Source organism: Aquarana catesbeiana, linkage group LG09 (assembly GCF_042186555.1).
Source record: "Aquarana catesbeiana isolate 2022-GZ linkage group LG09, ASM4218655v1, whole genome shotgun sequence".
Taxonomy (NCBI): domain Eukaryota; kingdom Metazoa; phylum Chordata; class Amphibia; order Anura; family Ranidae; genus Aquarana; species Aquarana catesbeiana.
This window is the reverse complement of record NC_133332.1, coordinates 106,879,593-106,902,903: the sequence shown is the minus strand read 5'-3', so window position 1 is coordinate 106,902,903 and position 23,311 is coordinate 106,879,593. Positions and strand designations below refer to the sequence as shown.

The window sequence follows — 23,311 nt, the reverse complement described above, 5'->3', positions numbered from 1 at the left end:
TTAGCCCTCCTCATTCTCCCAACCATATTATGTGGGAGTGTGACGAAGGCACTTATTCCCCTGAGAGAGATATTTATTCTCTTTCACGGGTAAATTGTGATTACTTGCAAAAAATAATTTATACAATGTATCATCTAATCTCATATGTTTTTTGTTTATTCTTTACTCCAGAATTCACTGGTTTCTTTTCTATCTATTCATCTCTTCAGTCCACACAGGTTGATCTGCGCAGTCAGCTCTGCATAACAAAAAGTAAGTCAAAACTATTTGATCTATTGCCATGGCACCACTGAATATACTTTCCCTGAATGTTCAGGGAATAAATGTCCCTCAGAAAAGGACCAAAGCCTTCCATACTTTCCATAACAAGAAGGCTCACATAGTATGCCTCCAAGAAACACACTTCACCAAAGATTCTACTCCAAAATATATTTCTCCTTTTTATCAACAAATTTACAGGGCTTCTGCCTGTACCAAGCAAAGGGGAACTCTAATTGCATTTCACCGATCCACACCATTCACCTTATCATCAGAAATTAAAGACCTAGAAGGTAGATACCTGATACTCATGGGTTATATAATGGATACAGCAATCACGGTGATTTCCTACTACGCTCCTAACAAACAACCTACACCATTCCTCTCACATATATTACAAGTGATTAATACACACAAAATAGGAACAGTGATAATGTGTGGGGATTCGAACCAGGTCCTCCTCCCATTTCTAGATAAATCACCTTTTACACCATCCAAAATAACCTCTAGATTACCTTTTTCTCAACTTCTTTCCAAATACAATCTGGTAGATTCATGGAGAGAAAGTAACCCAATGAAAAAGAAATTCACTTATTTCTCGCACCCTCATCAAACCTTCACCAGAATAGATCATATTTTTCTAACAATAGGAATGATACCAGAAATTATTGCATCAGATATAATTCCGATTCCGTGGTCTGACCATAATGCAGTATACACTACTATAGCCTCAGCCATACCAAAAGCGCATGACCCAACGTGGTACTTACTGGACATAATGCTCAAACACCCACTACATCAGATGGCCATTGAACAAGCTTTAAAGGAATACATATCAATTAATAATACAACAGACATCTCCCCAATAACACTGTGGGAAGCTCATAAGCCTGTCTTGCGTGGTACAATACAAAGACAAATGGCACTATTTAAACGGGAACGCAAAAATCTAGCAAAAAAACTAGAACTCAATTTTAATGCAGCCTACATATCATTTCAAGATAATCCATCTCAGAGTACAAAATCTCATCTGGAAAAATCTAGATTGGAATACGATCTATTTCTCACTGAGTCAGTTGATAAATCCCTCAAACGCTCCAAACACAATTTCTACATGAATACAAACAAACCAGGTACATATTTGGCTCGGGCATTAAATTCAACTAACAAATCTTTCAAACCAATACGTTTGAAATTATCAAAAAATGTTTACACTTGTAATCCAGTTAAAATAGTCCATAAATTTCACTCACATCTCGCAACTTTATACAAGACAAACAATGAATTTAATCCTACAGAGGCTGAATCCTTCTTCTCAAAAATAACCTTACCTGAGTTATCTCAGAATCAAAAAAGCAGTTTGGATGAGCCTATAACTATAGATAAAGTTGCTAACGCCATAAAAGACCTAAAACTTAACAAAAGACCAGGCCCAGACGGCTACTCGGCTTTATACTATAAAACATTCTCAGAAATACTCTCTCCCATTCTCACTGAAACTTTTAACAAACTTCTAGATGGACATTCTTTTCGGCAAGAAACACTAATGGCAATTGTTTGTATGATCCCAAAACCCCTTTCTGATGATACTTCCTGTGTGAATTATCGGCCTATCTCTCTGTTAAACCTCGATATTAAATTATTAGCAAAAATAATAGCAAAACGCCTCAATAGCATTATAGGAAAATTAATACATAGAGATCAAGTAGGCTTCATGCCAAATAGACAGGCAGGCGATAATATACGCAGGGCAGTGTTATTGGCACATATTGCTAAAAAACGGAAAATCCCTTTATGTTTTCTATCTCTCGATATTAAGAGGGCATTTGACACAGTATCCTGGCAATATATGCAATATTCATTACAAAAATGGGGTTTTGGACCCCACTTTTTAACATGGATCAAAGCATTATATAATAAACCCAAAGCCTATATAAAATATGCTGGATACAAATCTGAAGCCTTTAATATCGAAAGAGGTACCCGACAGGGTTGCCCATTATCTCCCTTATTATTTGCCCTTATACTCGAACCCATGGCCCAATATATCAGAACAAACCAAACTATAACTGGCATTGAAGTAGGAGGTATTACACACAAATTATGTATATTTGCAGACGATATATTACTTTTTCTATCATCACCACAGGTCTCTGGTCCTAACTTAATACCAGCTCTTGATGGATTTGCAGCCCTATCCGGCCTTATGATTAATCCTAAGAAATGCCTAGTGCTTAATATTTCACTCACAAACATGGAATTGATCCCGGCTAGGGCTGCACTCCCATTCACATGGGCAGAAAAATCAATCCCATATCTTGGAATTCATTTAACAGCCTCTCATTCTGACTTATTCTCAACCAATTATCCGCCTGTATTAAGACAGATCACAAATCTAATAAAACAATGGTCGCAACTTCCTTTATCCTGGATGGGGAAGATTAATGCAATCAAAATGACTATTCTACCCAAATTGCTTTATCTATTCAGAGTCCTCCCTATTCCAATTCCTTCCTATTTTTTGAGAATAGTACAAAAAAGAGCAACTTCGTTTATATGGGGCTCTTCTAAACCACGTATACCTATACACACACTACATCTTCCCAAAAATAAAGGAGGCCTGGGATACCCTAATTTTACTAACTACTACAGAGCGGCACATTTGGCCAGTCTGTCCAAATACCATGCAAAACAGGAAATCCCATTATGGGTATTTATAGAGGCTTCAGAAAATGACCCTCTATTAATATCAAATTTATTATGGCTTGATCCTAAAGACCGCTTTAAAATCATAATCCCATAACTAAACACTTCTTATCTCTCTGGGATAAACTAAAAACCAAATATCAGTTACAATCTCCACACAATCCTCTCCTTTCTTTTATCAGAAATCCGGCCTTTTATCCGGCATGGATCTACCCAAATTCTTTTAAAGCTTGGACAACATCAGGCATTCAGACACTAAATGACTTCATAGCATCTAAATCATTCCTTTCATTCCCATCGCTTAGAGAAAAATATGATCTACCAAACTCTGAGATATTTAGATATCTCCAAATCAAAAATTTCTATACACCATTCCTAAAGGGGGATACACCATTATCCCAATTATCCATTTTTGAATCAATCTGTACAAAAGATCCATTTGCTAAAGGTACAATTTCATCACTTTATAATCAATTATATGGAGTACCAAATCTTAATAGACCCTCTTACGTTCAGAGGTGGGAGGAGGACCTGGGACGAACTTTAGAAGACACGGACTGGTCTAACATATGGCTCACATCTAAGTCATCTTCACCCAACATCTTAGCACTGGAGACAAATTATAAAGTCCTAACTCGCTGGTACCTTGTACCCGCTAGAGTGGCAAAATATTCACCTAATACCTCAGCTCTTTGTTTTCGAGGATGCCCAGAAATAGGCACATATTTACACATATGGTGGACGTGCCCAGTAATCCAAACCTTCTGGAAGGAAGTCTTCGTGATTGCATCTAAAATATTTAAAAAAATAATACAACCAGATCCATATTTAACTTTACTTAATCTAAAACCGGAATGGTTAACACTCTCTCAATTCAAACTTATGATCCAACTAATAACAGCTGCAAAACAAACAGTGGCCAAGGCATGGAAATCTCCTACATTGGTACCAGCAGAAACAATTCACAGAATGAATAATACAATGTCCCATCCTAAGATGGTAGCCATCGATCAAAATCAAATTCCAAAATTTGAAAAACTTTGGCATCCTTGGATAAAACAACAGTTCCTGTCAAACTTCAATGACTCTGTCTTGTTGCCATGGTAACAGATTAAATGACTTACAGAGACACCCATTCTAAGGCTTCAAAGAGAACTAAAAAGAATAATAAACTGACGAGCGGGACAACCTTGTGGACCATACCTCTACCTTTCAACCCTTTTTCTCCTTTCTCTTTCCTTTTTTTCTCCACCTTACGATTAAAGCTCATTATCAGAATTTATTTGACCTATATACACTCTACTTGTAAACAATATGTATAGTAGGTATAAATCATTTAAATACCTACAAAAGTAACTAAGGAAATGATATATATCTTTAATTTAGGTTTATGTGAACCCAATGTTTAATATTTGAAATTTCATGATATTTACCTATATAAACCCTACTGTAAAACAATGAGCTTACTTTATAGATCCTTGTAAACTTACTTTATGTATCTTTATAACATTGTATACTCAATAAACTTCTTTTGACAAGGAAAAAATGTGTTGGTACCCTTACAGTATATATAAACTTCCAGGAGTATATATACACAGATTTCTTAAACACATCAATTTTGTATAGTAGAAGCCTAGAACCTAGCCATTTAGTAAGGGATGAGTCACTGATATGAAGACTTTTTTGAGTTTTGTGAACAGCAAGCTCCTTTCAGCAAAGCTAGAAGCTGAAATAGCTGAAAATGTGAAACTCCATAGACTTCAGAAAATGTCACAATATTAATCACTTCAGATTTCACACCTGTAAACCCCCTATAGACCAGAGCAACTTTTTGTTTTCAGTTATTTTTGCTATGGCTCTATTTATTCTGCAAAAACTTTATCATTACTTAAGAAAACAAAGTAATACATATATGGATTTTTTAGGACAAACCAGGAATTCTTTTGGTGATATTGTCTTGCAAAAATTATTTTATTTTCATGAAGTCCATAGACAAAAATGTGCAATTTTTTAACTTCATTTCATTATTTGTTCTGTATATATTAACAACAAAATTAAGCATCTGGTATACTTGAAAATGACTTAAAGACTCTTCTCAATATGCCACTTGTTTAGTGCTACTTTAAAAAAAATATAGAAAAGTATAAAAAAAAAAAAAAAAAAAAAAAGACAGGAAAAGGGAGAGAATACCTGCTGTATTTAGCCACCTCAATACCGGACACTTTCATGCCCTTCCTGCCCAGGTTATTTTTAAGTTTTCAGCACTGTGACACTTTAAATGACAATTACTCAGTCATGCAACACTGTCCAGAAATTACATTTTTATTTTTTGAGACAGAGCTTTCTTTAGGTAGTACAGTATTTATTCACCAGTGGATTTTTTTTATTTTAGGTATATAGACAAAAATATACTTAAAATATTTTTTAAAAATACATGTTTTTCTTAGTTTCTGTTATCAGATTTTTGTAACTAAATAATCCTTTTTCACACATTTAGGGAAAAATGTATTCTGCTAAATTTCTTTAATAAAAGTAACCCAAGTCAGGGTATATTATTTATTCTGTGTGAAAGTTATACAGTGTACAAAATATGGTATATATATTTGAAAATTGATCAGTCCTAATGTACTGACTGTCTATCTCATTTTAGAAAGGTCCATAAAGACATGGATGAGCGAGTTTGGGGTGGAGGAACTTGACTGGCCTGACCTCAAACCGATAGAACATCTTTGAGATGAACTATAGAGGAGACTGCGAGCCAGGCTTTCTTGTCCACATCAGTGCATGAACTCACAAATGTGCTTCTAGAAGAATGGTCAAACATTCCCATAGACACACTCCTAAACCTTGTGGACAGCCTTCCCAGAAGAGTAGAAGCTGTTATAGCTGCAAAGGGTGGGCCAACTCAATATTGGGATGTCATTAAAGTTCATGTGCATGTAAAGGCAGGTGTACCAATACTTTTGACGATATAGTGTAGCTTAGTATAGCACCACCTATAGAAGTCCCTGTCCCTATAAACCAAGCAAGCCTAGCCTACTGGTATATAGTTGCCCCCAGGAGTGCCATGTTTACTGGTCAGGAAGTACAGGAGGCTAAAGAAAAGAAGAAGAAGAAAATAATTTCTGTTGTTCCAGGAGTGCAGTTGTCCGTAGGGGATGGTTGGGACTGGTGTCTCTCAGGAATGATGTCAGAGGGATGTGCAGATGGGTCAGTTTAGGTATAGGCAGAAACGTGGTCAGCAAACAGGCTTCGCAGATGTGTCAGGAATTATACTACCTGTACTCCCACTGACCGTAACCCATTCAAATGAATCAGGTTGCATGTGTGGGATCTAAGGGATTAAAACTGGTGGTGAGGCGGCAATACAATGCCTCCCACTGCCTGTCAAATGCTCTCTGAAGAGCAACCTGAATATGAATGGCTCTTCAGAATGCATTGCACATGTTAAGTCCTTATGGTGACACTGTGACTGCTGTGGCAATGATCATGAACACTGTAACTGGTATAGAAGAGAAGGGGGGAGGCGCCACTTGAGTGCAGTATTATTCACAAATTTTAATAGACACAGGATAAAAAACACTCACAAACAGGAGTGATAATCATGCTCATAAAATGAAATACTCAGCCCACTGTTCTCAGTAGTCCTACAGGTTTCACCGGTGGTCTGACGGGTCGGGAGAGGTAAATGGATGGAAGCACAGCAGCCCTGTAGTCTCAGGAAGTCCACGTTAACCAGCGTGGACTGCAGAGGAAATAACGTCACCGGAAGAAAAGAGAATCGGGGCTGAGGCTGGCAAATTCACAGGCTATGCGCTCAGAGCCTACAGCTCCTTCTATGGCTATCATCAGGAACACTGTAACTGGTGTGGTGGTCACCAGGCACACTGTAACTGGTGTGGTGGTCATCAGGGACAATGTAACTGGTGTGGTGGTCATCAGGGACACTATAACTGGTGTAGCGGTCTTCAGGGAGACTGTGGCGCCCCTTTCACATGGCTGGTTTGGTGCTGCTGGAATGACTGGGTTATGCAATCAGCTGTGGCCGCTATCAGCCCAACATTAGTTTAGGATGAATATATTTTTGTTCAGTGATTTTCAAATGAAACACTAAGGGATACAGGAAGAAGAAGGGGAAGTGGAAAAAATGATAAACGGATGATAAAAATACACAAAAAGCCTGCTATTAGTTTATATGGGCTGTTTATATGTAGCCACAAACAGAGCAGTTAGCTGCAGTTTGGGACAGATTTCCTACCCTGGACACAGCTGATAGCATAACCCAGTCATTCCAGCAGCAAGAATTCACAGATTCTTGACACTGGAATCTAGTGGCTGCCCCAACCCGGCCATGTGAAAGGGGCCTAACTGCTGTGGTGGTGATCAGGGACACTGTGACTGGTGCAGCAATGAGTGGGTGGCGGTGATTAAGAACACTGACTGGTAACAGTATGTAAAAAAAAATTAAATTCTTTCCAACTTGTATTATTTATTTATTTTTTTACATATTGTCACTAGAGTAGTGCAATGTCACCATAGTGACTCTACTACTCTAGAAAGGTAATCAGGATTTTTTTTTACACTGTGATTGCTAGTTACAGTGATGATCACTGTAACTAGCAAACATTTTAACTGTTGCTTTCCTTCACGACTCTTGTTTTACTCTTGTTTAATATTGTTATGCTGTGATTGGTCACAACTGTCACATGGTACAGGGCTACTGTAATTGGACTTGTACACCATGTGACTAATTACAACATCACAATAGTAAATAATATGGGGATGCTGGCTAGCTACCCCTGGCTTGGCTCCATTAGACCTAATTCTTGATAGGCTATTATTATTATTATTATACAGGATTTATATAGCGCCAACAGTTCAGAGCTTTACAATATAAAAGGTAGACAATACAGTTATAGTACAATAAAATACAAGAGGATTTGAGGGCCCTGCACAGAAGAGCTTACAATCTAATAGGGTGGGGCAGGTGGTACAAAAGGTTGTAACTGTGGGGAATGAGCTGATGGAAGTGGTAAAAGATTAGTTAGAGACGTGATAGGCTTTCCTGAAGAGATGAGTTTTCAGGGATCGCCTGAAGGTAGCAAGAGTAGGAGATAGCCGGACAGGTGAAGGTCATGAGTTCCAGATGATGGGAGAGGCTCTGGAGAAATCCTGGAGACAAGCATGAGAGGAGGAGATGAGAGAGCTTTAGAGAAGGAGGTCTTGAGAAGAGCGGAGAGGACGATTTGTGTGATATTTGGAGACAAGATTGGTGATGTAGTTCGGGGCAGAGTTGTGAATGGCTTTGTATGTTGTGGTTAGTATTTTGAATTTAATTCGCTGGGTGATTGGGAGCCAGTGTAGGGATTGGAGGAGAGGGTTGGCAGAAACTGAGTGGTTGGTAAGGTGGATAAGTCTGGCAGCAGCATTCATGATAGACTGAAGAGGGGATAGCCAATGGAGAGGCAGTCCAATGAGAAGGGATTTGCAATAGTCAAGGGGAGAGATAACAAGGGAGTAAATGAGGAGCTTGGTGGTTTCATTTGTTAAAAAGGGGTGAATTTTAGAGATGTTGTGGAGGTGAATTCTACAAACTTTTGACAACGATTGGATTTGAGGCTGAAATGACAAGTCAGAGTCTAGGATTACACCTAGTACGCTGGTGTGAGGGGAGGGACTGATGGTTGTTGATTTTGATGGAAAAGTCATGGAGGGTGGCACAGGTGAGGGGGAATATTAATAGCTCAGTGTAACGAGCTCCTTGCTCACTCGGTTCCACTCTCCCAACACTCCTCTGCTGCTATAGAATCAGACTGCAGATCACAACATCTGATTGTTCGGTCATCCAATGCTCCGGGATTAGAATTACAGCTATGTGCCGTTCTAACCCAGTTGTGATAGCTTAGAACAAACACCAGGCAGGCTGTATGTAAGTTTAACCAGGAATCTCACTTTATTGCAAAATACAGGCTTTTATACACTAAAGGTGGAGGTGCAGACCTCCTGCTCATATTACTCTAACAATACAGCTGTAACCTAATTAACCTAATTAACATGAGCTAATTAACTAATCCCTTTAGACAGCCTAGATGACTCAGACATGACTTTTAGGCCAGACTGGCCATCTTGTAGTTCAGAAAATCCAATCAACATTATCACAATCAACATAGACTCTTCTTCACACAATAGCAGAGTTAATTAACACAAACAACAATGGGGATCTAATGACTCTTAGATTCCATACTATAGACTTATTTAAAATACACATTTTAGCAGACAACAGACAGACAGGTGCTGGAATCCCTCCAAAAGTCTCTCTCCCGGCTAGGTCTGTCACACTCAGTTTTAGAGATATTTAGTTTAAGGAAGTGGTGCGACATCCATGCTGATATGTCAGTTAGTAAGTTAGGAATGCGGGAGGAGACTGAAGGAGTGAGGTGAGTAGTAGACAGATAGATTTGGGTGTCATCAGCATATAAGTGGTATTGGAATCCGTGGGCGGTTATCAAGTGACCAAGGGAGAAGGTGTAGATAGAGAAGAGAAGGGGTCCAAGAACAGAGCCTTGGGGGACCCCCACAGAAAGGGGCAATGGAGAGGAGGAGACAGAGTTGTAGGTGACACTGAAGGAGCTCTGTGATAAATAGGCAGAGAACCAAGATAGAGCAGAATCTCGGAGGCCAAGGGAATGTAGTTTATTGAGAAGGAGCGGGTGGTCAACAGTATCAAAGGCCGCAGAGAGGTCAAGTAGTAAGAGTATGGAGTACTGGCTGTTGGTTTTAGCAGTTAGTAAATCATTAGTGAGTTTTAGTAAGGCAGTTTCCGTGGAGTGTTGCGAGCGAAAGCCAGAATGTAAGGGGACAAGAAGGTTATTTTCACTGAGGTAGGAGCTAAGATGGTTTGTACACTAAGTGTTCTAGAAGTTTAGAGGTGAATGGGAACAATGCGATGGGTCTTAAGTTGCTCAGGTTGGTAGGGTCCAGTGAGGGCTTTTTAAGTATGGGAGTGATCTGCGCATGTTTTAGAGGGGAGGGGAAGATGCCACTAGAGAGGGAGAGATTGAAGATGTGGGTGAGGGAGCATAGGATAGAAGAAGAGGGTAACTGTAGTAGTTGTGAGGGAACAGGATCCAAGGGACAATTGGTTAGGTGGGCATCTGAGAAAAGTTTAGTAAACTCTTCAATTGTAGCCAATTCAAAAGAGGAGAGTGTTGAATGTGCTGTTAGGCAAGGTATGTTGCGTGGGGAAGATGTACACACAGTGGAGGTGTCCTCACGAATTGCATCAATCTTGTCTTTGAAGTGATTTGCAATCTCTTGGGCAGTGAGTGAGTTAGTGGGTAGAGGGGGGTGGGGGACAAAGCAGAGAGCTGAAGCCTTCTTGAAGGTTGAGAAGAGCCGACAGGGACTGGATGACAAGGAATTAATAAGAGAGACAAAGTAGGCTTGTTTGGCAGCATGGAGGCAGGAATTGTATTTTAGAAGGGCAGATTTATATAGGGTGAAGTCTTGCAATTGACTATTGACTTAACATGGGAACTCAATCGCTCAGTGTGTTCTCACCCTTGGAGTGAGCTTAATTTAAAGTACTGGGGAACAGATATGATGAGAATGTCTTCCTAAACCATATCTAGGGATGCATACACTGTGAGATATAATGACTAATGACATCTCAGGTTCAATCTGTTTTATAAACCTGCTTTGGCTATGTATAAGAACATTATTCTACTTTGTATTCTGTGAAGGTATTGTATAAATGTAATACTTTGTGATGTGCATTGTTTATTGTAATGTTAAAAGTTGGTAATAAACCTTATTCTGATTTTTTTTTTAAAAACAATAGTAAATAAGGAATGGCTGCCACTCATGACAGTTATTTACTTGGTGACCATGTGATTGTTGTGATTAGTAACATCGATCACATAGTACCTGGGCCAATCACATTGGCTCGGTACCCATCGCCCAGTGTGAGGTGCGTGACTGGGAAGACACCGTATGAATAGTAAAACACCCACCCAACCATCATTTTCTATAGGGCTGGGCGAGAAGTGGTTACATTTAATTTAATTTATAAAAAAAGAAAAATACTGCAAGCAAGCATTTAAAATACCTAATTTTTCTGAGCTTTTAAATGCTATTTTTTAAGTTGGTTTTAGGGTCTCTTTAAGTGCTCCCAAATAGGAAAAAGTTAAAGAAAGATTTTTTTTTCCTTCAGAAATGAATTGTTTTCTATCATATAGCCTGCTGTAAAAAAACGTATTTCTAACTTCATACAAAGGAATAAAGCTGGCCATACATGAAGGACATTTTGTGCAGTTGCTGAAAAATCAGACCAAATTTACTCAGTAGGTGGTCCTGCATTGAACAATGTCTCTAACCCTCTATCAGGCCTGATAGCATGTTGTCAGGCTGCAACAAATGTAAAAGCTAGTGTTACATTTTAAATATTGCTCTTACAATTAAAGTAGAACCTCAGACTAAGCTGTTATTTGTGAGGAGTGGGCAAAGGTTAGACATTTAGGTTCTTTGGCTATGTGGGGTGGCACAGTGGTGTAGTGGATAGCACTTTCATCTAGCAGTAAGAAGGGTCGCTGGTTCTGATCCCAACCACGACATTACCTGCCTGGAGTTTGCATGTTCTCCCTGTGCCTGCGTGGGTTTCCTCTGGGTACTCCGGTTTCCTCCCACACTCCAAAGACATGCTGGTAGGTTAATTGGATCCTGTCTAAATTGTCCCTAGTATGTATGAATGTGAGTTAGGGATCGGATTGTAAGCTCCTTGAGGGTAGGGACTGATGTGAATGTACAATGTATATGTAAAGCGCTGCATAAATTGTGCAGTGCTATATAAGTACCTGAAATAAATAAATGTGTACCTACTGTGAAGGTCAAATGTAAAATCTAAACATTTAATTTTTTGTAATTCAACCCAAAGGACTGATTACATCTTATGGTGAAGAAGATGTACTGCAGAGGGACAGCACTGGAGAGAAGGTGAGTATTACAGTCAGAGGCAGAACCCCCATGGAAACTTAAAAAATAAAAATAAAAGTCTGGAGCTGGAATTCAAGTAATGCAGTGTCAGTGACAGTGTCATCAGTCATCCCAAACCCTATCATTGTCTCTTTTGTTGGGACACTTTGGTTTGCCTGTATGTATAACGTAAAGGAAAAATAAATGCATGCAAATTTAAACAAATGAATTAACGTGCTATATACTATTAATTTATATTTAAACCACATAAAGCCATAAGAGCGTTTTCCTGTAGTATTCACCCTTGATAACTTTCAAACTTGAGTATTAAAAAAATCCTTAGAGATCAGAGCTAAACAAAGACTTTACTGCTTACCCACTGATATAGTCCATACAGCAGCAATCTTCATCATAGCTTTAGTGCGAGAATTGAATCGGCTGTGCTCTATGGGGTTACGTATTGCTACATACCGATCAAGAGAAATAGCGCAGAGATGCATGATAGATGCAGTAGAAAATAATACATCCAATGAGATCCACACGGGACACAGCTTCTGAGGCAAAGGCCAGGCATAACCTGCAGTGAAAATGAACAGGAAAATGTAATTAATGTCTTTGCAAAAATTGCTATTAGATTTAATCAAACATATTGTATATGACTATTTTTAACAACTTTTATATACGCCTTTAGTAATAAATGTTTATAATATGTAACCACCCCTTAGCCCCTTCATGTACAAGGGGTAAATAAAACATTTGTGAACAGACCATATATTGTAGTTTTGGTATGTATGATTAAGAGACGGAAGTGTGTACATTTTTAGATTTAAAGGCATCAGGATTTTTGCTCAGAGGTTAGTGGCTTTAAAATTGTCACTAAATCTTCCTATTTTTAGGGCATTAAACATGTCTAATATTATAAAGTTGATTGTTTTCTATTTTCTATAAATTTGAAGGTGCTTTTTGTTGTGCGTAGCAGTAAGGTGTGGCTAGCTTGTTGACCTGCCATTACTTTTTAATGGCACTCCAACGCACTAAGGCAATGCAACTCTGACACATACAGTCAGGTCCATAAATATTGGGACATCGACACAATTCTAATCTTTTTGGCTCTATACACCACCACAATGAATTTGAAATGAAACAAACAAGATGTGCTTTAACAGCAGACTTTCAGCTTTAATTTGAGGGTATTTACATCCAAATCAGGTGAACGGTGTAAGAATTACAACAGTTTGCATATGTGCCTCCCACTTTTAAGGGACCAAAAGTAATGGGACAGATTAACAATCATCAAACTTTCACTTTTTAATACTTGGTTGCAAATCTTTTGCAGTCAATTACACCCGGAAGTCTGGAACGCATAGACATCACCAGATGCTGGGTTTCATCCCTGGTGATGCTCTGCCAGGCCTCTACTGCAACTGTCTTCAGTTCCTGCTTGTTCTTGGGGCATTTTCCCTTCAGTTTTGTCTTCAGCAAGTGAAAAGCATGCTCAATCGGATTCAGGTCAGGTGATTGACTTGGCCACTGCATAACGTTCCACTTCTTTCCCTTAAAAAAACTCTTTGGTTGCTTTCACAGTATGCTTTGGGTCATTGTCCATCTGCACTGTGAAGCTCCATCCAATGAGTTCTGAAGCATTTTGCTGAATATGAGCAGATAATATTGCCCGAAACACTTCAGAATTCATCCTGCTGCTTTTGTCAGCAGTCACATCATCAATAAATACAAGATAACCAGTTCCATTGGCAGCCATATATGCCCACGCCATGACACTACCACCACCTTCACTGATGAGGTGGTATGCTTTGGATCATGAGCAGTTCCTTTCCTTCTCCATACTCTTCTCTTCCCATCACCCTGGTACAAGTTGATCTTGGTCTCATCTGTCCATAGGATGTTGTTCCAGAACTGTGAAGGATTTTTTAGATGTTGTTTGGCAAACTCTAATCTGGCCTTCCTGTTTTTGAGGCTCATCAATGGTTTACATCTTGTGGTGAACCCTCTGTATTCACTCTGGTGAAGTCTTCTCTTGATTATCGACTTTAACACACATACACCTACCTCCTGGAGAGTGTTCTTGATCTGGCCAACTGTTGTGAAGGGTGTTTTCTTCACCAGGGAAAGAATTTTTCGGTCATACACCACAGTTGTTTTCCTTGGTCTTCTGGGTCTTTTGGTTTTTCTGAGCTCACCGGTGCGTTCTTTCTTTTTAAGCATGTTCCAAACAGTTGATTTGGCCACACCTAATGTTTTTGTTATCTCTCTGATGGGTTTGTTTTGTTTTTTCAGCCTAATGATGGCTTGCTTCACTGATAGTGACAGCTCTTTGGATCTCATATTGACAGCAACGGATTCCAAATGCAAATAGCACACTTGAAATGAACTCTGGCCCTTTTATCTGCTCCTTGTAAATGGGATAATGAGGGAATAACACACACCTGGCCATGGAACAGCTGAGCAGCCAATTGTCCCATTACTTTTGGTCCCTTAAAAAGTGGGAGGCACATATACAAACTGTTGTAATTCCTAATATAGCAAAAGTGTAGCGCTAAATTGACATGCCTAGTGCAATATGCATAGGTGAATTTCAGTAGTAATGAAATGAAAAATGAGTTTAAAGTAAGTGAGTTAGATATAACAAATCATTCTGAATTGCCTATAAACATGTAAGACATATAACTACGTTCTAATTACATTTGCAATTTATAAATTATATATCAGATATACATTGTGACGAACTAAAACAAAAAATAGCAAGAAGTGTCCATAAACAATTTTTAAGTGCAACAAGTTCTCCGTGTAGGTAAAGTTGAAACTCAATCTTGTAAATAAGTGAATAATCCAGATTGTGACGAAAACCACCACCAAGTGAAGGGGAGGCTTACCAGAGAGTTTGAACACGTAACAGCATGTACTCCACGTGTCAAACTAGCTTGTATATATTGAAAATGGACTCTGGATCGATGTCCTCAGGCTGGCGTCCCCCAAAGATTAAATTTAGAATCGCATGGGATGTAATACAGCAAACGGACTGAAACTCAGATGTCCTCAGATATGGGGGGTTATCAAAAAGAAAGCAAAAAGGGACCATAGCGTAATTCCATTTATAAAATAAAATTTATTAAAATGAAATAACACTCACATGATTGAAGATAAAAACAGCGCTGATACAAAATCGATACAGGCAACAGTGAGGATTGTCCCAAAATTGTAATTGTAATTCCTACACTGTTCACCTGATTTGGATGTAAATACCCTCAAATTAAAGCTGAAAGTCTGCAGTTAAAGCACATCAAATAAGTGGTTTAAAGCAGAACCAAGGTTTTACAACAAAAAAAATCTCTAGAAGTTAGAGGTTTTTTTGGTTGAAAAACATGCAATGAAGAAAGCTTCTTCCTGGCTCCTAGTGAGTTTTTTCTATTTAGTGTTCACTACATTTGGTCTGCAGTATACATCCTTGCCTTACTTTTGGCATATATTTTGGCATACATATTGAAAATAAATCTGGATGTCTGGTGCAATGTAACTCCTGTGCTCATGGAGCAATGGCCTAATAGTAGTGTTGCAGACAAGGATGAAGCCAAAGGAAGACAGTGATGGTGAAACTGAAACTTTCACAAGATCCAGGACCTGCCAGGTCACCATCATGCAGACTTTACTTCAGCTTTACCTACTTTATGCAATCTTTGTAGATAAAATAGGTTTCCTACATAAAGAGAATGAATGTGCCTTTCTACACTGCTTGTGACAGCTACCTGCATGGAAGGAAAGATTAAGGCTGGGTTCACACTATTGTGAATTGGATGCTGCTTTCCCCGCATCCACTTTGCACAGCAGGATATTATGACCGGCTCTCTATGGAGCTGGTTCTCATATCTCTGCAGCAGATTCGATCTGATTTGCGCAGGAGCCCTGTGCGTCTTTTGGTCTGTTTAAGGTCTGAATTCAGCCCAAAATTCTGGCTGGAATCGGACCGGAAACGGTGAACGAGGATGCACCGGACTCCAGCTGTGAGCCGCTGCATGCTTATATGTGAACCTAGCCTCTAGCAGGTTCAAATAGAGCACCAATGGCTTTGAGGGCCGACTTACTCCTCCCCCTACTGTTATTGGTGAGACATCTGCCTGTGTTAAGCTTGGTTCACATATATGTGGTTCGGGAGACGCAGCCAATTCTAAGGGTTTGTTGCACTGCACTAAAATTGCACTTCATTCAATGTATCTGCCATCGGTGCAAATGTTAAACCAATGACACTCCAAAACAGATTGCAAAACTCAGTGCAATTGCAAGAATTGGATTGCATGGGTGTGAACAGCAAAAAAAAAAGATGCCTGCACCTTTTTTATGTGGCGCAGTGTAAATTGAGTCCATACAAAATTAATGGGCTCAAATTGCACTGCAAAGAATCACGTGGGATTTGAATAGGAGTGTAATTCCTATCTGAATCTGAATCATATGTAGCGTCCGACACCGCCGTAATGTAAACCCAGCCTAATGGAGGGACACACCTTGCCTGATAAACACAAGCAATTTTGTTATTGTGACTACCCCTTGTTGCAATTTGGTATCTGGGTCATAAAAAGGTAGGCCTTTTCTATCATTAATGAATGTTTATTACATAAAGACCTCATCCAAAATGATGGAATATCTCCCTGACTATAAGCAGATCTTTTAGTGTGGTGTGTACAACACATTTGCCCATTGGCTGAATTTGAGTTAAAGAAAAAAATTAAAGTGGGTACTGGTAGCATGTAAATTAATCAAGGACAGAAAGTTTTTTACACCCCTTTCATCTCTATAAGATATCTACCAATCTATGGCCTTTACATCTGCATCCTCGTGTCTCTTTAATACTTAACTGTGTTGTCTAAAATAAGGAAAAATTAGGCCTTAAGTGGTTGTAAACCCTGACATATACCTTGCAAAGTGAACAGCCTCAGATGATACACAGAGATTAAACAAATCCTCCTACATAGGTTTTACTTGTTTATCTGCAGTCTTCTCTTCCCTACACCGCTTTAATAGGGCAGAATCATGTAAAAATCCTTCTCCATCTGTTAGTATCACAGAGGAGAGGGCGAAGAATTGCACTTACACTGTGTGACAGCTGATTGGAGGAAAGGAACACCCCCCTGTCCACACAACAAACGGGAGTGAAGGAAGGCTACAGAGCAGTGCTCTGAATAGGCAAGCTCCGTGCTGAGCTCCCTCCCCTGTCACAAATTTATCTCATGTTGGGAAAACTTCTCAGAAGTGAGACATGCTAATAAGAGAGGAATGAAGCACCAGAGAGAAGACACTTAGATCTTTGGATAGAGATTAGTAAACATTACAGATATATGTGCTTTGTTCAGATTTCATGACTGAGGTTTACAACCACTAGGATAAAGCTTTGATCTGAGCAACCAATGGAGTCCATGTTACGGATATACCAAACGAGTGAATTTTCTATTACAAGTTAATCGCTAAATTATAAGTTCATCTTTTCTAATATAAGGAAAAATCAGAGTTTAAACTACAGAGGATAAAACTTTGATCTGAGCAACCAATGGAGTCCATGTTATGAATATGTACAATAAAATATGCAATCATTGAAAAAATATAACACATATATGTAAGCTGAACACTAAAAGACTTTCACAAAAATCCGTAGCAAATGTTAAAAATAAAAAGTGCAACGCAATAAAAAACAGTCCAATATACTGGTGAACAATAAGCCCCAGAGAGATGAAAATAGATGACTCCACCGGTGAAGATCAGCAATATCAAATGTATGGTGACAGACCCTCCACCTTCAACCTAAGTGCTACGCTCACCTCAGAGCATGGACCCCTGAGCTAACAGGTGGTCATGCAGGCAGGTCCCACACAATAGGTAGGCAGCAAAACAGGTCAGTGAATCCTCTCCTCCAGACCGATATCGCAAAAAGCAGCACCAAACCATATATAAATAAAGAAGGGGAGATCTAAGTGCTCACTGTGCAAAGGTTAACATTTATTAAGGTCCAATAAGAACTACTCACATATACTGTAAAAAAACCTAGCATGTAGCACTACAGTTTGCTGAATGATCCAAGGATGGCAGCGTGGCTCCTCCCCCGTATGTGTTATGTTCGTCAGAACTTCCCCAGCGGGGCGGGGCCACAGAGTCACCCAGCAGCTGTATAAAAGCCTCTGTTGTCATGGCAACAGAAGACACGTGCGAGTGATGATTAGCGCGGCTCACACTTATAAGCGGACAAGAAGCCTGTCAGCGCTCCAGGCGCCAAACCGGCTCCCATGTCCAGTCATTTGTAAAAAAATTCAAAATCATATATAAGAAAATCATTTCTTATAAAAAAGACTTACTGAAAACTTCAATAGTCTAAAAACTCCTAGTAAACAGCATATCTAACCTAATTATTTAAAATATTGTGTATAAAAAAACATCACCCGATGCCACCCTTAAACACATAAAACATAAAAAATAATTGTAAAAAACAATAAATAAAATCCCATATCAGAAATAAAACAATTCAAATCAAAATTAACGTTTAACCCTTCGGGCGTTAAAACTTTAGCCTCAAAAATACAGAAAGATTCTCTTTGGCTAATGTGACGAATATAGTTACCGCCCCTCCAATATCTGTCCACTCTCTCGATACCCCAAAATGTCAGGCATCTGGGATCCCTATCATGGCATTGCCTAATGTGTTTGGAGACACTATGGGTCCTAAGACCCTTTTTAAGATTGTTAACGTGCTCACCTACACGAACACTCAGGGGTCTAGAAATTCTGCCTATATATTGGAGTCCACAACTGCACTCCAACATATAGACTACTCCCCGAGTGCTAAACATAATAAGATTTTTAATATGGTAAGTCTTATTGGTAGAAAAAGAAGCAAACTCCTTACGTTTCTTCATATTAAATCTGCACTGCTTGCATGCCGGACACCGTCCACAAGCATAGAAGCCTGAAAGAAAAGAAAAAATTATATTTTCCTTAAAAATAGGTGGGTCAATAACCCCTGGAGCGATAGCATCCCTCAAAACGGGGGCTCTTTTGTAAATAAATTGGGGACGTAGAGGAAGGACTGATCCCAGTACTCTATCCTTTCTCAATACCTCTCAATGTTTATTTACTATCCTCTCAAATTGCTTATATTGATATTAAAATCTAAGTTTATTTTAAATACATGCTTATTTACTTTTTTATTATTTGAATCTGATACCAAACTAGTTCTATCTAATACCCCTATCCTCCCTATCTCATTCTGAATTTGATCTTTATGGTAAACTTTCTGATGGAATCTATCAGCCAAGACCTGAGATTGAGCCAGAAAATCAGTAGTGGAAGAGCAATTTCGCCTCAGGCGAATAAATTGCCCCCTCAGAATTTTACAAAGCCAACTTTTGTGATGACACCTGTCGAGAGGGATATGCCTATTTTGATCAGTTGGCTTAAAATAATTCCATGTCTTAAACTCGGCTCCCTCCTTACAAACCTCTAAATTAAAGAACACCATCCTCTGGGTATCAATGTTCCATGAAAGAGAGATATTTTTGGTGTTGTTATTCACCTTCAGCATAATTGCTTCAAGGCTAACCATGTCTCCCTCCCAGATCATGATAAGGTCATCAATGTATATAGCATTGTATGTATTGTTTATAGCATTTTAATTGACCGGGACATTCCTGAAAAATACTTTCCCCCTCCCATAAGGCCATAAAAAGATTTGCCACACGGGGGGCAAATCTAGCCCTCATGGCAACACCCATGATTTGGAGGTAGAAGTTTCTGTCGTACCAGCAATAATTCTTGGTTAGACAGAATTCCAAGCATTGTAATAAAAATTTCCTATGCTTACCAGTAAAATCAGACTTTAACAAAGCCCATTTGACAGAAAGAATAGCGTCCGAGTGACTAATAATAGTTTATAAAGAACTGACATCAGCAGAAATCAGTATACTATTACTCCTACAAGGAACTTCCTCTAATATCTGAATAAACTGTTTAGTCTCTCTAAGGAAAGCTTTCGTTTCCAAGACAATGTGCTTAAGAAAATAGTCAATATACTGACTTGGCATGTGGATACTGATCCAATGCCGTTAACTATAGGTCACCCAGGCGGAAATGTAGCATCCTTATGGAGCTTCGGCAGAAAATATATGATTGGGGTCCTACAAGCGCTAGGATCCAAATAATTGGCCTCCTTTATGGTAAAAACTTTTCGCTTCAGGCCTTTCTGCACTAAAATACCCAAATCCTCTTTGAACTCAAAGATAGGGTCACTTTTCAATAATCTATATGTATTAGCATCTCCCAATTAATGACTAATTCCTTGTTCTTTACTACTAAACCTCCCCCCTTAGCCGCCGGACAGATCACCACCTCTTTTTTGGATGCTAAAGAAGTATGCCCTTTTAATGAAAGCAGCATCTCTAATTTTTCTAACTTTCATTGAATCTAAATCACTTAACACTATATTTTTGAACACTTCAGTGTGTTTAGTGTCCACATTAGGCGGAATTAAACACTGATTTATTCCCCAGGGCAGACCTTTCAGTTCTAATGATAACCCCTCCTAGGTCCAGATGCATTATTGGGTTTACCCCTTGATATCTGACCGTGTTGACAATTGGCATTCTCATAGAGATGCATGTCAAAAGATGGTGGAGGGTAATGAACATTACCTCTCCCCCTACCACCCCTACCATTACCACCTCATTCTCTATGCAAATAAAAGGGACGTTTATGTTGAAAATTATATGATGGTGTACGTGGTTTTAGGGGCAATACAGAGGTACTTGGTTGATTCATCATCTCACTGGAGGAAGAGACTTATGTGCCTGGTCAGTTTTGGAGACATTAGCCTGTCATTTAAAGACCTCTTTCTGTAAAAAAATCACCAGAATCTCTGATTAATTTTTCCTTCTATTTTATTTGTGCATCTTTGTCCCATTTAGTCAATTTATTTTTGCATTCCCCTGATAATTTGGGAAATTCAGAATGATCCTGATGAAATTCCATTTTGACTTTAATATCTGTGATCTGTTTCTCAAGAATTTTCATTTTTACTTGTTTTCTCTTTAACAAGAAGTCCAGCAGTTCTAGACCCTTCTTGTTGAAAAAATCATACCACTTATGTAATGATTCATTGTCTAATAATTCATCACTTGGTGAGATATCCAATCTCAGGCATCTAGGCACTATTTTACAATTAATATATTGCTCAAATGATGCAATATCCCACCAGGCCTTAATTTTCTTTTAAAAAACAAAGCCCAATTTTTAAAAAGAGACAATACATCATCAGAATTGACAGGTGAAACAGAGCTCTTCTTATTCCTGTAGCACTCAGGGATTTGTCTATAGGATGGAGTGCAGTTGTGGACTCCAATATATAGGAAGAACTTCTAGACCCCTGAGTGTTTGCGTAGGTGAGCACTTTAACAATTTTAAAAAGGGTCTTAGGACCCATAGTGTCTCCAAGCACTTTAGGCAATGCCATGGTAGGGATCCCAGATGCCTGAAATTTTGGGTATCGAGAGAGTGGACAGATATTGGAGGGGCAGTAACTATATTTGTCACATTAGCCAAAGAGAATCTTTCTGGATTTTTGAGGCTAAAGTTTTAATGTCCGAAGGGTTAAACGTTGATTTTGATTTGAATTGTTTTATTTCTGATAAGTGATTTTATTTATTGTTACAGTATTTACAATAATTTTTTATGTTTTATGTGTTTAAGGATGGCATTGGTGATGTTTTTTTATACACAATATTTTAAATAATTAGGTTAGATATGCTGTTTACCCACTAGGGGACAGCATGGTAACTTTTTTTGGAGTTTTTAGACTTTCAGTATATAAAAAATTTTTTTCTTATATATATTTTAGAATATTTTAAAAATAACTGGACATGGGAGCCTGTTTTGACACCTAGTGCTCTCCCCTTCTTTATTTATATATGGTTTGGTGCTCCTTTTTGCGATATTGGTCTGGAGGAGAGGATTCACTGGCCTGTTTTGCTGCCTACCTATTGTGTGGGACCTGCATGCACGACCACCTGTTAGCTCAGGGGTCCATGCTCTGAGTTGAGCGTAGCACTTATATTGAAGGTGTAGGGTTTGTCACCATACATTTGATATTGCTGATCTTCACCACCACCTATTTTCATCTCTCTGGGACTTATTGTTCACCAGTTTATTGGACTCTTTCTTATTGCGCTGAACTTTTTATTTTTGACATGTTATGAATATACCAAAAGAGTGAATTTTCTATTATAAGTTCATCTCTAGTTTGAAGCAAGTAAACACCGGAAGCTTTAATGGAAACATGTTTGTAAGATTTAATTAACACATTTGTGTCCAATTATAATTTCACTGTGTTAACTGAATTTTATGAAAAGATTACCCTGGAAAAAGATATTATGCGGCTAAGCACTGATTTTATAATTCACCAAATGACTATATTCCAGCATTCCTCTTCCATAAAGCTGTGATTAAAGATTTTAAATGATAGTACATGGACTAATCAGTAAATCCTTTTGACTAAGGCTGGTCCAGTGACATATTGTAATGCAACACTGCCCTCTTGAATACTGTAGAGGTTAAGTTTCATAGAATTATGGGGATGAGAAATTTCGGATAAAAAAGGAAACATCCAATCTGTTTTCTTGTTAAATAATAAGCCACAAAAATAAATCCTTTAGTTCTTATTAAAATCCTGAAGCGGAGATCTATGCCAAGCTAGGCAGTTTTATACATGTTATTTAAAAATGAAGGTTAAATGAATGAGAAACATAATTACTGTACAATTACTAGGGGGAAAAAAAAGTTAATTGGGCAGATAAGTGCCTAACAGGATTTAAAATGGACTGAATGCCACTTGTTGAGTTCTAGACATGACAGACTAGCAAAAGGTCAGCTTTCAGTACATATATAAAGATTTATTTTACAATTTAGAAACTATTAGGATTAACTTCTTAGATGTTTAAAGAAGACTTTCAGATAAAACAAAAAAATATTTTTTTAAGCAGGCATATTAGCAATTTGGCTAAAACAGTTACAGGGGAAAAAATACAGTACATAAGAAAAAGTAACACATTTCAACTGATATAAATATGGATTATTTTATCGGGAGTTTTATTTTAAACCCTAAAACTTACTATCATAATATAACAGGATGTTCACCTGCAAGAACATAATATATTGATTATAAATAATATAAATAATGTAAATAAAAGCATCATTCATTTACAGATTTGTGCATTATGTGTTTGATAATACGCAACTGTTATAGAACATTACAAAACTGGTCATTTCCACTTACGTTTGATATAATCACAAGCATTTGTAGCTAAATAGTGTTATTCCCTTGGAAATCAATTCT

General features: G+C 38.3%; 1 protein-coding gene across 6 annotated transcripts in view; it reads right to left on the bottom strand.

The window, feature by feature from the left end:
- Window positions 1-23,311, bottom strand: part of HTR2C (5-hydroxytryptamine receptor 2C) — a 1,278,729-nt gene that overhangs the window by 72,362 nt on the left and 1,183,056 nt on the right. For all 6 annotated transcript variants that reach the window (XM_073599118.1, XM_073599115.1, XM_073599119.1 and 3 more), the window contains one exon: window positions 12,311-12,511. In XM_073599118.1, the coding sequence (XP_073455219.1) occupies window positions 12,311-12,511 (201 nt within the window). The remainder of the gene's footprint in view (window positions 1-12,310; window positions 12,512-23,311) is intronic.